Source organism: Pteropus alecto, unplaced genomic scaffold, assembly GCF_000325575.1.
Source record: "Pteropus alecto unplaced genomic scaffold, ASM32557v1 scaffold20, whole genome shotgun sequence".
NCBI classification, from domain to species: domain Eukaryota; kingdom Metazoa; phylum Chordata; class Mammalia; order Chiroptera; family Pteropodidae; genus Pteropus; species Pteropus alecto.
The window spans coordinates 7,234,080-7,250,404 of NW_006436298.1; the positions used below are offsets into that span (position 1 = coordinate 7,234,080).

Consider the following 16,325-nt stretch of genomic DNA (forward strand, 5'->3'; position numbering starts at 1 on the left):
AGTCACTGTTTAGGCATTGAGGATATAATGGTGAACAGATCAGATGAGAATCTTGCTTTTAGAGCCTCGAGTCTAATTGGGTGGGGGAGAGGATATGGTTTGTAAGCATGATAATTTCAGATAGTGATTAATTTTTCAGAAAAAGGAAAAAGAAGGAATTAGGTGGACGAATATATAGATTGGGTGGTCAGGGAAGTTCTATCAGAAGAGATGACATTTGAATTTAGACTTGATTTGAAGGAATGATGTATACCTTTCAGCTTCTGATAGCCTCATTAAAATTAACAGTTTTTTTCTTCTCAAGTCCAGAGAAAGACATCAAGGGATCTGTAAAGAAAAACAGAGTTAAATGTCCTGTTTAAAGTAGTTACTATGTGTTTGGAAGATAATTATCAACGTTTCATGATTAACAGATATATTCACTGTCTATTTGCTGTAGTACTAATCTTAGAAAAAGAAAATCTGTTTATATTTTTATTTTATTTTTTAAAAAATTTTTTTAGGCGAGGCAACCCTTGATTGACCTCACAGATTGCAAGGATCTTGTCAGCTTTCAATCCCTTAATTTTTATTTTTTACGCCTACAGCACCTAGTCTTCCTAGGTGGTCTCCCGTCCAAGTGCTAAGCAAGCCTGACCCTGCTTAGCTTCCGAGATCAGATGTGATTGGGCTTGTTCAGGGTAGTGTGGCTGTAGACAGAACAAAAAAAATCTGAAGAGATTTTTTTTTGAGTAAACGCTAAGGTAGGTGAGTGGGCTCTATACCCAATGTTATATTGAGTCTTCAAGGAAACCACTTCCAGGAATGGCCCTTGGAAGATCTGGTAGATTGTGGTTCTCAACCTTCTTCATTTTAGAGTTGTGTCCTGAAATTTTTCATTATGTTTTACTCATTATAATCAGAAAATAATTTATAAATCTGTAAACCATCTTTGTGGGGTGCAGAAACATTGTTAAAACCATTATAGTAGATACCTTTACAATTCATTGATTTTTGTGCTTTGTAGTGAAAGTAAAAAAAAGAATAACCTAAATGGTGTTTTTTAGAACTTAAATTTTGAATCCCTCTGAGAACCTTTTACAGATTATTTTAGTTCTGTGTGTTTTAGAATCATCATTGTGGAAGGTCAGAACAGCTAAAGGCTGCGTCTACAATAAAATGGCCTTTAGGAATCCCAGATTTGGGCAAGGTTTCTTAGCGCTAATTTGTTTTTGTTTTGGCATATACCTCTTTTTCTGAGGCCTTCTTATGATCATCCTGTAATCAAACCATCTTGGAGCTTATGTACATAGAGCACCATTTTGTATTTATTCACTATATTTTAGAGTAGACATTAGGCAAAGATTTAACTCCTGTAGTAGATTTATTCCTGATTTGTTCACAGATTGCTCTTTCTGATAATAGTGTTCTTGATGGGTGTTTAGTGAGAGTGGTCCTGATTAATACTCATTTGCCTCCCTCTTTGCTGCTGTTTGGAAGAGTAGAGTTAATAATGAAAGGATGTGGTAAAGAGAGAGCATATGGTGGTACATAGGCTTTTGAGGACTTCTTGGTCCTAGGCTTTTTTAAAAGTTGATTTATAGTTTACACACAGTGTAATTTGTAGTTTGACTTTTGACAGCGGTGGTGTAATGACTACCCTAAACAAGATATGGAACATTTTCATCATTCCAGAAAGGCCCGTTATTTCCCTTTTTAGTCAATCTCTGCTGCTATCCTGACCCAGGACCACCACTGTTTTTATTTGAATCATCGTAGATTAGCTTGTTTCAGAATGTCTTATTCATGGAATCATACAGAATGTACTCTTTTGTGTCTGGCTGCTTTTATTCATTGTGTTTTTGAGATTCACCTGTATTGTTGCTTTTATCAGTAGTTCTTTTTTTTAAAGACAAATAGTTTGTTTCTTCTTATTGCTCAGTTGTCTGTTGTATGACTGTACTATAGTTACTAGAGCTGCTTATCCATTCTCCTGCTGATAAGCCCATTTGCTTTTGATAGTATGATACTTTTTTAAAAAGCTTGAAAGTTTTGTCCTTTTTTAAAATAAAAATTTGAAGGTTCTTTTTTTTTTTTTAAACAGAGGAAAAGCGCCCTTTTGACTTCGATTTTTTTGCTCATTTGCTTCAGAAAGTTCTTGCTGAAGAAGAGAAAAGAAAACAAAAATCCATTAAAAATCAGATTTTAAAGGAGAAGAAATCCTCTAAACCACGGAAAAGTGTAAAAGGTATTTATTTTAAAAGGAAGTGTTTTATCTTACTTGATAGACTTGCAATATTGTCTCAAGTCTTTGAGCATTCATGTGTAGTTCAGATAGTTGAAATCATCGGGGCATCCAGTTAGAGGGAATTGCTTTTTCTTTAATCTTCCAGTTATCTGACATAAAACATCAGCTCCCTTTTAAATTTTATAATTGGTGTGGCTGGGCTATTTGAGAATTCTCTTGCATCTAGAGCATAGTTGTAGCTAATAAAAGAACATCAGAATTTTGGAATGTCATGTTTGGTTACTATTCATCTGTAAAACAAATCTGGCACAAATTTTTAATATTTAAGAAAATGGAAGGAATCTAATACTTTGAGGTTGTGACTAAATTGTATTGTTTGAGCATAACTTATTTCTGAGAGTTAATGTTGACTTGTATGAGGGAGAAAATTGTTGATATATAGTTGACTATTTGAACTCTAATCTATGAGGGCAATATTTAGCTATAATCACATGATGTAAGGATTCTGGGAACTACAGGGATCCTTATATGTTAGCTAGTCTACATTGCAGCCCCTGTCTGTTTGTTTTAATTACCTAGAAATATCCCTGCAGATCTTAAGTCTCTTTTCCTAAGGTCTCACAGTGTTAGTAGTGGCAGAGGCAGGACTCAAATCTAGGACGAGGAGAGCCTGTTTTGTGGGTCCATAAGACCACCCCTAGGTTTGATTATTTGCTAGGAGGACTTATAGGATTTGGCATACAGTTGTAATATCAGCTGAGATTTATTACAGTAAAAGGATACAAAGCAAAATCAGCAAAGGGAAAAGGCACATGGGTATAAGTCTAGGGGAACCCAGGTACAAGCTTTTATGAGTTCTCTCTCATTGGAGTCACAGAGAATGTCCTTAATTCTCCCATCACGAAGTTGTGACGAGATATGTAAAAAGTTGTCTACCGGGAAAGCTTGTTAGAAACTCAGTGCCCAAGGTGGCTGGTCATGTAGACACCCTCTGCCTGGCATGTACCAGAATTCAAGACTCCCAGAAAGAAAGTGTTTATTCAGCATAAACCACATTGTACCATTTAGGTACAGTGAGCCATTTTTGTCAGGCTGATTAGAACTCTCCTCAAACCTGAGTTCCCAGACACAGCCAAAGGGCCAGCCTTTTAAATCAGACCTTTCAAAGGACAGTCTGTATTATGTTAACTTACTCTGTACAAAGCCAATCTAGAATTTCCTGGAGTATGGTACTTATATCTTTTTAAAAGTAGTATTTGTAACTGAAAAATTACTTCACTCTTGAATCAACTTTTTTTTACTTATTATGCATAGCCCTAAGAGATTAAAATTGATGTATTAATCTTGTGATTATCATGTTATAAGCGATAGCACAAGTAACTCACTATTTTATGTGAGAAATTTTTAAATATATTATTACAAGTCTCAGAATTTAAAAATTGCTGATGATTATTCAGATAGAGAATAAATCTAGTATTTTCTCAGTTTTAAAATCTTGTTTTGACTTTTTTTTAAACAAAAGTAAAGGACATTTTTATTATTTTTGAAGATTAGTTATTTTTAGAGATAACTAATCAACCATGATTGTGAAGTTAAGTTTGCTTTTGGATTAGATGCTCTTTCCATGGTAATCTCTGTTTTTGGTTTTTATTTTTTGATAGAGTTGACTCTTAATACATCTTTAAAGAAAAGGCACTAGAAATTGTTTTAAAATATTTTTGTTAAAAGATTGTTTATTGAAAAAACAAATGATATAGGAAGTGAAATTCTTGGACTCCCTCAGCTACCCTGTCTTCAAATCAAAATCATCAAATTTCCTGGGGATGACTATTACTAAATATCTTTCTATGCGTGTGTGTGTGTTTTAGAGTGTATGTACTTGTTTTTATTTTGTAAAAATGAGATCATACTACATATTTTCTGCAAGTTAATTTTTTTTACGCAACAATATTTTTTGGAATCTGTTACATCACTACATATAAGCCTGCCTTGTTATTTACTGCATGACTTTTTATAGCATAACTTAGTATTTCTCTGTTGGACATTTTATGTTGTCTTCAAAATTTTGCTCATGTAAGTAATGTTACAGAGGACATCCTCGAGTATTTATCTTCTCAATGTTTAAAAATTTTTCTGAAAGTTTTCTATATGTTTATAACCATTTCTGTAATTTTTCAGTGAAAAAAGTTGCCAGTGAAGGAGTCAGTGATGATCCAGATGAGTCTATGAGTGCTAAAATTTCGGACACAGAAGAAACTCAAAAGGATGCTCAGACAGTTAGACAACAGTCTCTGACTTTATCAGGACAGGATTCAGAACAAATTGCATTAGAACCAGACCTAACTCAAAAGAAAAGGAGAAGGAAGAATCAGGATGAAGCTGGTAAACAAGAAGTAAAAAATGTTCCTGGAAATGCCATTGTTCAGCCAGGTGCTTCTAAAGGAGAAAAACAGAAAAGTGAGTTTCTTACATATTTTAATAGTCTCTGTATTACTGAGAACATCTGTACAATAATAGGTGTGTGACAAATACTTTCTTTCTGGATAGTAGCAATTAATGCTTATTTATTGATTCTATTTATGTACTGTGTTAACCCTTTTATTTTTAATTTAGTAGAAGAGGTGTTTAGTGTAAAAGTAACAGTGAAATGGGGAAATTTTTTTTCTGGTTTATCTCTAAGATGTGTTACCTCCTTTCTACTCCCATTAACAATGATTAGAAGTCACATCTGTATGCTGCAGGTTCTTGAATAACATTTTATTCAACATTTTGTTATAAAGTGATGAGGTGCTGTAGGAGCTTAACTCTTGTTTATATCAATTAGCCTGTGGTAAAATTGGTTTTGTTATATGTCATTTCACCTCAGTTCCAAGAACCTGTCAATGTTAAGTGGGTACTTACTGTAGTTAACTGTATATTGCTTATATCTGTTATGAAATCACAGGTTTTTATGTTACCTTGTCAAAGCACCTTTGGGAACCCACATAAGTTGTTCAATTTCTATAAAAGAGCTCCTGGATTAAGTATTCCTCCCATTTTTCATTTTTTAAACTTAGAATGCAGACATATTGATACTTATGAGTTGCTAGGGAAAGTCTTGGTCTCTTTCTTTAAGAGTTTATATATAGGTTACTTAAAGCAGATACTCAAGAGAGGAGAAAAAGATACTAGCAGACCAGAACAGCCTTTCTATAGGATTTAAATTTTATGTAGTTCAGCTTCACCAATATGATTTTAATAAATGAATCGTGATAGGTAGAATAGTATAATATGTAGGCATCACAATATTATGTTCTTTTGGACTTGCTATTAAAAACATTACATATAAAGCAAATTTGCTCAATAATTAAGAAATTGGAAGTTGAGCAGACCTTGGTTTAGATTCCAGCTCTTACTTTGCTAAGTATAGCCTTGGGCAAGTCACTTAAGATCTTTGAACTCAGATTCTTTTTCTCTGTGATGAGGTTAATATTAATACCTTTTGGTAGGCTTGTTTTGAGTATTAAATTAGATGTTCATCTAATGCACAGAGTTTCTGTCACTTAATGTGTACTCAATAAATGATAGCTATTACTGTGTTATTAATTATGACACTTCTGAAGAATAGCCAAATGCATTTTAAGTTTCCTAACTAGACATATATACAAGTTGATTTAATCACTTAAAAGTTAAGCTAGATAAAAGGAGGATGCTACAAACTGAGAAAATTTGGCTGATCCTCAAAATACAGTTGTAAGTTGATTTTTCGTTAATGTTCTAAAAATATCTGTCCCTTACCTTAGGAACTTGAATGTTGAATGGATTACTGATTTATAAGAAAAGATAGTTATATGTAAATTCATTTTTGATTTAAAATATAGATGTTTTAGCTGTCATTTTTTAGAGTAACGTGCATTTTATGTTCATAGATAAATGTCAGTCTTCAAGGCCAGAGATAAATAAAGATGAAGGTAATAAGGAACAGAAGCTTTCCTGTGTACAAAACATAGATGACATTGAAGATTTATCATCTAGTGATGAAGTTGAGGAAAAAACTGACCCTATCCTTTCATCAAGGTATTTTATGTCTTTCCTGACTTTGTCTGCATCTATTGTCAGTTATTCAGAGAGGAGTGTTAAGTCTCCAGCTGTAATTATGAATTGGCTTGTTTCTCTTTTCAGTTGCATTTGTTTTTCCTTATGTATTTTCAAGTTTGTTGTTAGGTGCATTCATATCAAAGATTGTTGTATCTTGGTGAAATCACTCTTTTATCATTTGTGTGATATTCTGGTATTGCCCTTTGTTCTGATGCTTACCTCGCCACTACAGCTTTCTTGTGATAGTGTTTGCATGGGTTTATAATTTTCTATAAGGATTTTCTCTCTGCTTTCGATTTTTAGCAGTTTGAATGTGCTATATCTTGCCGAGTTTTTTTGGTTGTTGTCCTTTTTAAATTGTGAAAAACCTAATATGAGATTTGTCCTAACACAATTTCAAGTGTACAGTACAGTATTGTTATCTACAAGCACAATGTTGTACAGCAGTTGTCTAGAACTTTTTCATGTTGCGTGACTAAAATTCTGTATCCATTGAACAGCAACTCCTTGTTTTCTTTTTAGCTCAGCCCCTGGCAACCACCATTCTACTTTGTTTCTATGAGTTTGATTACTTCAGACACCTCATATAAGTGGAATCATGCAATATTTGTCCCTCTGTAACTGGTTTATTTCACTTAGCCTAATGTTTTTAAGGTTCATCCATGTTGTAGCATATGACAGGATTTCCTGCTCTCATTTTTTTTTAAAAATTATTATTATTATTATTTATGCCTACAGCACCTGGTCTTCCTAGGTGGTCTCCCATTCAAGTACTAACTAGGCCCAACTCTGCTTAGCTTCTGAGGTCAGACATTGGGCTTGTTCAGGGTGGCATGGCCGTAGACTGTGGACCATGGCTCCACTGGGGCATGAACCTGGGACCTTCTGCGTGTAAAGCAGATATGCTAACCGCTACACTATGGAACTACGTCCTCCTCTTTTTTTTAATGGATGAACAATACTCCATTCTGTGTATATATCACTTTTTAAAATTTTTTATTTTTTAAGTAGAGTTGACAGTATTAATTTAAATTAGTTTACAGATATACAGCATAGTGATTAGATATTTATATAATTTACGAAGTTATCTCTGATTAGTCTAGTACCCACCTGACACCATACATAGTTATTACAATATTATTGACTATTCCCTATGCTATACTTCACATCCCCGTGACTGTTTTGTAACTACCAATTTGTACTTCTTAATCCCTTTACCTTTTTCACCCTGCCCCCGCAGTCTGGCAGTCACCAGTTTATTCTCTGTATCTGTGAATCTGTTTTCATTTTTATTCATTTATTTTGTTCCTTAAATTCCACATACAAGTGTAATCATATGGTATGTCTTTCTCTGTCTGACTTAGTTAGTCCATCCATGTCATTGCAAATGGTAATATTTCATTTTTTATAGCTGAGTAATATTTCACTGTACATATGTACCACATCATCTTTATCCAGTCATCTATTGATAGACGTTTAGGTTGCTCCCATTATCTTGGCTATTGTAAATAGCGCTGCACACTGCAGTGAATTAAGGGTGCATATATCTTTTTGAATTAGTGTTTTGGTTTTCTTCAGATAAACACCCAGAAATGGAATTACTGGGTCATAAGGTAGTTATTTAGTCTCATGTAGAAAAATATACATATACACATGTGCCAATTTATTCATACAGTTCAGAATGTTTATAGTTTCTTTGAAGCTGAGCCATGGATGTCTAAGTCTTAACTTCCTAGGTGGCAGACTTCTAAATTGTGACTTCAGAGATACAACACATTTCATAAATTACACACAAAACACTACTGATTACTTTTTCTAATTTGAGGGAAACAACCCTGTAATGACAGTTGAAATCTCATCTGGTATAGCTAAATGTGAATATGTGTTGAAATTGAATGCTAGTTGGTATATGGCCATAGTTTATATTATTGCTAGTTGAAATACTTCATAATACAACAGTTCTTTCTTTGCATGGTACTCTGCTAGCTGAAACTTGTGCTATTGGAATGATGTCCTCGATTTACAGGACTTTTAATTTACACAGTAAACATCTATGCCAAGCAAAGACTGCCTGTAGAAAATCTTAACGACAGATAATTCTTAAATGTTGTGATTTTACACATATATTTGATTTGTGAACCCCATCTAATTAAGAGTTTTTTTTTTTAGTGACTTTTTGAGTGCTTTCCTAAGCTTGTTAATTTATGGTGGCTGCTTTCTTTGAAGAAACAGTTTTTAATAACATGGTATAAAAAGGATCATAGAAAAGCTAAAATATCCATTTCGATTATTCCATGATAGGAAGAATTATCTTCCAAAGTGTTCATTTTGTATACAGTATTTACAAATTTTTTAAAAATAATTCGTATAAAATATGCATTATTAAGAATTCTTTTTCCCTGATATATTTTCATTTCCTTAGTAGTCATTCAGATGCCATGTCAGTAGCAACTGAGATTTCGGAATCAGGCACTTCAGATTTGCATTCATTGGAAGTCGGAATTAGAGCATTGTGTGAGGTGAATAATGCTGAGACTAGTTGCACAGAAGAAAGAACTGTTGACTTAAAAACTAAATCACTGTAAGTATTTTACATGGTAGGATTTTAAAATTTATTTTCAAAATTTCAATTTCTTATTTAGAAATGATAATAACATTGCTTCCTTTAGGGAGTAGAAAGGGGCTGTAGGCCATTTAATATGTAATTGTACTGTGGTTTGAGTGTGACCACAGTACAGAAAGAGTCTCTTTTTATCATTACAGAAAGAGTCTCTTTCATATAGTATGTATTATAGTGATAGGAGTTTTAGCAAAGTGGTAACTTATGAAATTCTGAAATAATTTAGAAGCCCAAATACTTGCTATAAGATTTTATTTTTACTTAGTTTGAGTTATTTTTCATGCCTGTTGTCAAAGTAGTAGATTTTGATATTGATGACTTTAAAGAAATTATTATGTTTTTTGGTATGCAGATACTGGTTAAATTAATACCTTCACAAAAAACCAAATAAAAGGACCACAAGAATTTCCCTTTGAAGAGATGTCTCAAAAATTTAGACTTCTTTTTTGTCTCCCTTATAATTCCACATATGACCTAAAAACTATTCAGTTTATGAATTATTTATTTTCCAAAAAGCAAAGTCGCATTGAGAATCCACCTTATTTTTTAAATAAAAATTTACATTAGTTTTTAGAATAGGCAACATTTTTATGGTTCAAATGTCTAAAAGTATAAAAAGATAGTGAAATATCACTCCTACTATGTCTCTATTCACTCTAACCAGTAACAAGTGATATTTTTTATATTCTTTCATAGATTTTTAAAAAGAATATTAAAGCTAATATATATATGTATATATTTTTGCTCTTTTAAATACCTAATGGTAGCATCCTATTCATATCACTTTGCAATTTTTTGTTTTATGTCTTTATATCTTTACATAAAGACCTTCCTTATTCATTTTATAGCTGCATAGTGTTCTGTTGTATAGTGTTCAGTTTATATCCTCAGTGACCTATTGATGGCTATATAGATTGTTTTTACAAACAATACTTAAATCTTACACCTCCATCCTTTCATCAGTATGAGAGTATATTTGTAGGGTAAGTTCCTAAAAATGGAAATACTTGCTTCAAGGATATATATGTATGTGTATGAGTGTGTATGTATACATTTATACATTTATGATTTTGATAGATACTGCCAAAATACTGTCCATAAAGTTATACTAGTTTATGTTTCCACCAACAATGTAAGAAAGCACCTGTCTTCCTTACCAACAAACAATGTTATCAAACTTGGAATTTTGCCAGTTCTTGATAGATCATAAAATAACATATCAGTATAGCATCTCCACCCTATTCTTCTGTTTTTGGCAGGAGTATATAATTATTTTATTTCGCTTAGTTTTTTATTTTAACATTTTCTAATCTAAAGAAAAGTAAAAAGAATAGAACTGAATATCTGTATATAATTTTTACTTAGATTCTCTGATTCTTAATGTCTTGTCATGCTTGTGCTTGCTTGCACTGTTTCTTTAATTTTAACTCGTACTTTTCTTATTGGGAATTAAATTGAGCATCTCTTGACATTTAAACCCATTTTTATTTATTTATTTATTTATTTATTTATTTATAGTCATTCATATCCTTTATCCAGTTTTTTAATGAGTTATTAATGATATTTCGTAGGAGTTCTTTATATTTTAGGGAGGTTAGGCTGTGGTATGAGTTGCAAAACATGCTTTCTTGGTTTGCAGTTTAACTACTGACTTAGTTAGGTTTTGGTCATGTAAAATTTTTAATTTTTATGTTGTTAGTTTTCTCAGTTTTTTTTTTCTTTTATGGCTCAAGCATTTAATCAAATTTTAGAAGGTCTTATCCACCTTAAGATTATAAAATAATACATACGTGATTTCTTTATGGTTTCATTTAAATCTTATTCATTTGGAATATATTTTGAGTACAGTGCAAGGAATGGAGCTAATTTTATTCCACATTGTTACCAGTTTTTTCATCACCATTTATTTAATATTTATTTTTAAGACTATTATTTTGTGTTTCATCCTCATCGTTTTGAAATGTTACCTTTGTTGTATACTAAAATCATGTCTTTCTCAGTTTTCTTTTGTTTCATTTATATGCTTATATCAATACTACAGTGTTTTAATTATTGATGCTAAGTAGTATATTTTTAATATCTGATAGAACAAGTTAATTACTTCCTTATTGTTCTTTTTCAGTTTTCTTTGCTACTCTTACCATAAGTAAACTTAAGAGTTCTTTTCTGGCTCCAAGTGGATTTTTAAAGAATTTCTCCACATTTAATTTAATATGCCTGAATGATGGTGCAATTTAAATAATGTTAATTTTTTAGGGAAACTGATCAAACAGAAAATGTTAAACTGATGGCGAGAGGACGACTCCAGAGGCCTAAACCCAATTTATCAAGGGCTCTTGGGAAGAAATCAGTTCTTCCACAAGGTAAAGCATGTGCAGAGAGCAAGAGTTTACATCTAGAAACTTCAGTTGAAAAGGTATGGAGTAAGAGACTTTATGGAAATTAAAATTATAAAAATTTTCCCTAAATAGTTGGGAATAAAAATGTTTAGTTTTAATTACCAACTAATGTTATCAAAACTCAAAGATATAGGAACATACACATTAATAATTTGTCTTACTAGTCTCTTGTTTATGCATTTTTTTAGGACATAGGACGAATTTCAAACATACTTGTTAATGACCAATCTATCTCTTCTTTAAATATGTAAAATTTTTATTCAAAATATTTCTTAAACCAGCTATACATAAAATTTTATCTACAGTCCTTTCATTTAAACACAGATACTCACCTTCCTCTGTCATTTATAAATTTTCTTTTTATGTATGTAAACATTGTGTCATTTTAATTATAACATATAGAAAATTTAAAACTTCTTTCTCTGTTCATTTCTACTTTCTTGGAGTTAGTTGATTTTTTTAATTATTGCATCAGGTTAACATATTGTTAATTTACCTCACCATTTTTCCAGTGGTGGATGTTTAGGTTATTTCTTTTTTTTTTTAAAACTCTTGAAATAAAAGCGAACAATTTTGTAAATAGAGTTTTCTTGATGATAAGGCAAAGGATAAATTTCCAGAGGTGGTGGAATTGATGGGTCAAGGTATTTTTAATATTTTTATGGCTGTTGTTAAACACTGTCAAACTGACAGTCAAAAAAATGAATTTCTTTACATTGCTACAGCATTAAATGAATCTTCTTGTTTCCTTATATTCCTACCAGGACAATATTATTATAAATTTTTAACTTTTGCTAAAGTATTTTTTAAAAATGTTAGTCTGCCTTTTTTCTTCTTATGTGAAATATCTTTTTATCATACTTTGTATACTATAATTAGAGTATTTTAATATTACTAGAAAGTTGGGAAAATACAGATTCAAGTAAAAATTAAAAAAACTGCTTGTAATTTCATTATCCAGATGCAGTCAGCATTTTTACATAGAATCCTTTCAGCTTTTACAAAGTTTAGTAGTCAGTTTTATATCCTTCTTTGGTACATAACATTTTATAAATATTTTTTCATATCATTAAACATATTTTGGAAAACATGGTTTTTAGTGACTATAATATTCTGTCAATGGGTATAATTGAATTTATTGAACCATTTACTAATTATTGAATATTTTGTCTGTTTACAGTGTTTGCTATTTTACATAAAGTTTCAGTGGACATCATTGTACTTAAATCTTTGCCTAAATATTTTCTTAGACTAGAGACTTAGAAATCATCTTCCTGGGTCAAAGAATATGAACATTTTTAAGGCTCTCGATTCATATTGGCAAAAGGCTTTCCAGAAAGGATATACCTATTTGTGCTGTTGTCAGTAATCTATGAGATTATATGTTTTAGAATACTTTAATCTGTATGTATGATTTAAAAATTTTCTTCTACTTGAAAGTACAAAAGATTTTATTGTTTTAATTTCCATTGATTATTACAAAGTTTGAACTTTTTTATGTTAAGTAGATTAAATGTGAAAAATTGAATTCATAGACTCACATGGAAAAGGATAAAGTGAATACATTTGACGTTTCTGGAATGGAGAATACACAGAGAGAGAACTCAGAAGCTGATTCTGTATCTAAGTAAGTATTTAGAAGTAGAATAAAAATAGTGATTCTTAGGGGAATGAGTTAGCAATTGAGTTAGCAATTACATTTCTTCCTCAGCTTGTTAACAGTCTTCTGAGATAAATTTATGGTTAAGATATATTTTTCTGGTTAATTTTATTCATAGCAAGGGGTTTCAAAATGGGATATTTAACTTTCAGTGGAGATCTAGAATAGGTCTTGCTTCAGTATGAATCTAAACCAGTGGCTTTGCATAGTGCATTTATGCCATAATCTGTTTCCATCCCCTGGAGGTGTATATTACACAGTAGTATCTTGAATGGGGAATAGTATTACATGCTTATCAGTTGCAGATTTTTCCAATTTTGTGATGAAAATTTGATTTGAAAAATTTTTTATACTCAGGCCTCCAGGTTTATGTCTGTTCCAAAGAGTTAAGATGTAGAAGTATGATTATCTTTGAAGAGGTTCTTGAGGACACTTGTAAATTATTTTGTTACAAATGGTTTATTTATTCCTACCTGGGAGAAGGGAATATTAAAAACAAGAAAGTATGTGATTCAGAATAACCATCAATTTTACCCTTTGTAATTGTTCTAGTTTGAGTGAAAAAATATGTCTGCAGGAAGATGATCAACCAAAGGCTTTTAGACCTGCACGACTAATGAGGGGCCGATTTCAAAGGCCAAAGCCAAATGTAGGTAAAGCTGCTGAAAGAAGAGAAATTCTTACATCACAGGAAGAAAGTGGGGCCAGTGTAGAAAAGAATGAAAATGAATTCTATGTAAGTACTGATTCCTCCCAATTTTTTTTAAGTACATATAACTCCTTTTTAAACAGTAGTACTATACAGTTGTGAACATTGTTCATTAAATATAAGGCCAAAATCTGTCATAGCCAGCAGCTTTGCTAATTGTAAAGCCATTTAACTCTCAGCTCTCTGAATTTTGAGCATTTATGTGATGGGTCATCAGCTTTTACCTTCACTCTTCCCTCATATTTGGACTTTCTTTCCCTCATTACTCAGCAGGTATTTGAATTATACTTCTCTTTTGAAAATAATAACTGAATTTTTACACTGGCTTACATAAAATGTTAATAATGCCTTACTAAAATTCTAAGAACCAAGATTATGGATTTTAGATTATTTACGTAATAACTAATCTTCGTGATAAGTTGGCATAATTTGAGATTTGAATTTTTTTGTTATAGTTCCCAAGGTCTATAATGTGATTATAATAATAAGAAGGATTCAGAAAGATAGAGCCTAGGGGATTACTCTTAAAGATGAGATTGAAGCAGTTACTTGTTTTCTAATTGGGAAGAAAATGGATGGAGGCTTTGAGATGAGGTTAAATGTGTGGCTTGTGAAATTTTCTAAGATAACAAAAAAATTTTTAATGTCCCTTGAATATAATTTTATAATTTTGAAATGTTTATCATTTTCTTACCACTCAAATTGGACAAAATGCAATCTTTTACAAATGGTTGTTTCATTTTGAAACTTAAAACTTTTAAAAATATGTTTGTTATTAAGACTCCTGAACAAATAGAAGATCAATCATGTAAAAATTTTGAGTGTGGAGATATCACATCACAATCTGAAAAAAAAGATACTTTTTTCCAAAATGTGCAGCTGGATGAGCCCAAGGCTCTTAATGAATGTCTAAGGTAAGCCTCATTGATTATATAATTTTTGCATTTTATATGAAGTTTTAAAAATTGTCAGTCATTTAAAAAAATCAGAATTGATCTGTTTTCTGTATATCAAGTTATGTAATATTTATAAAAATAATTTCATTTTTCAAGGTGATTATCTCATAGCCTTAATGATAATTTCTCAGTTATGGGTGAATTGAAGAGCTACTCATAGACCTTGAGTTAACATGGATAGCATTATCACTTAACATGCATATTAAATTAGATGTCTGTGTCCAAATTTGAAAACGCTATTTATTATTTTTTTCTTTGGGATTAGATTGCTCACATATTGCCTTTATTCAAGGTTTACATAAGTTTTTTGTAAAACACATATATAAAAATCTATACTTCTCATAGCCAAAGCTCTTTATATTTGTTATTTCCCTTGTGGAGGGTACCAAACCATATTAGTGAAATTATTAGTATACTTAAGATTTTTTTTCTTTTGGGAATATTTAATATGTACAAAAGCACATTTAACAGAATAATGGATTCCCATATACCTATTGTCTAGTTTCAACAATTAATATACATATATCTTTCCCCCTCTTTAATCCCCCCACCCCACTTCCAACTCTGACCTATGGATGTTACCGTTTCCCTTTTTTTAAGAACTGGATCTCTGAAGGCGTTGTGTCTCCTCCCACACGCTCGCGGCATCCACCGGGGGTACCCGGGGCCTGGCGCACCCAGGGTATGGTCTGTGGCTTCACCTGGGGCACGAACCCAGGACCTTCTGCGTGTAAAGCAGACGTGCTAACCACTGCACTATGGAGCCACCCCAATATTATTTTCAATCTTTACATTTAGAGTCTGGCCTAGTCTGTACTTTCTTATAGCTGTATTAGGCTGTTTAAATAGTAGCTAACCTGAGAGTGAAATCTGGGCTTTCTGAACTATTTTAAAGATCTTTATTAGAAGACAGGAAAACTCCTTTATTCATTGCTCTATTCTTTTGCTTCTTACTTCCCTCCATACATGCACTTCCCCCACCCCCAAACTATTTTACTGTTCTGCCACAGAATCTCTGGGTAGAATCCTACACAACAACATTACTTGTTACACTTTTCTAATACAGGTATTAGTTACGGATATGTGACAGTTTGGGTTTTTTGTTTATATATATATTTTTCAGTTTAAGCCAGACTCCATTTAATAGTTCATGTGGCTTGGTAGAAAATTAGGACTTTCCCTAAGTGGTCATTGGGTTTTAAAATCCTGATGGCTGCTGTTTAGAACTAATAACCAGTTTGATCTCAACGACTTTTCCTTTCCAAGGCATAGTCCTTTCTGTTTTATCATATGATCTTTCTGGTCTTTGAATCTCTAACATCCTTAAAAACAATTCTAAGATTCTGTGTTTTATCATATCATATGCCTTTTTATATCTAATAATAGGCAGTTTTCCCTTCTTTCCACTGTGAACTGTTCATGATGCTGTGTAAGTGAAAGAGAAAATAGAGAAAGAGACTCAGATGAAGAATGCTTAAAAATCCCACTTGATTAAATTAGCAAATATGTTTTGAAACTTCATTCTGTAGGCTAATTTTGCATCCTGTGTACTTCATATAAATATTTTGAGGTTAGTGTCATGATTAGTGAATTATTTTATGGAGATTTATAAATATTTTATTTTATAGATACTTTAACTCTATATTTTAGGAAAACACATGCGTGGACCAGGGTGCA

At 31.8% G+C, this 16,325-nt stretch overlaps 1 protein-coding gene and 1 pseudogene across 5 annotated transcripts in view; one reads left to right on the forward strand and one right to left on the reverse strand.

Moving 5' to 3' along the window:
- BDP1 (B double prime 1, subunit of RNA polymerase III transcription initiation factor IIIB) overlaps positions 1 to 16,325 on the forward strand; it is a 75,650-nt gene that overhangs the window by 14,758 nt on the left and 44,567 nt on the right. For 4 of the 5 annotated variants that reach the window (XM_025047687.1, XM_025047688.1, XM_025047685.1 and 1 more), the window contains exons 9-16: positions 2,084 to 2,227; positions 4,406 to 4,684; positions 6,136 to 6,283; positions 8,727 to 8,885; positions 11,181 to 11,340; positions 12,859 to 12,950; positions 13,536 to 13,719; positions 14,473 to 14,606. In XM_025047687.1, coding sequence (XP_024903455.1) covers positions 2,084 to 2,227; positions 4,406 to 4,684; positions 6,136 to 6,283; positions 8,727 to 8,885; positions 11,181 to 11,340; positions 12,859 to 12,950; positions 13,536 to 13,719; positions 14,473 to 14,606 — 1,300 coding nt within the window. The remainder of the gene's footprint in view (positions 1 to 2,083; positions 2,228 to 4,405; positions 4,685 to 6,135; positions 6,284 to 8,726; positions 8,886 to 11,180; positions 11,341 to 12,858; positions 12,951 to 13,535; positions 13,720 to 14,472; positions 14,607 to 16,325) is intronic. The other variant, XM_025047686.1, reaches the window with a different exon arrangement.
- On the reverse strand, positions 579 to 697 carry LOC112480889 (annotated as a pseudogene).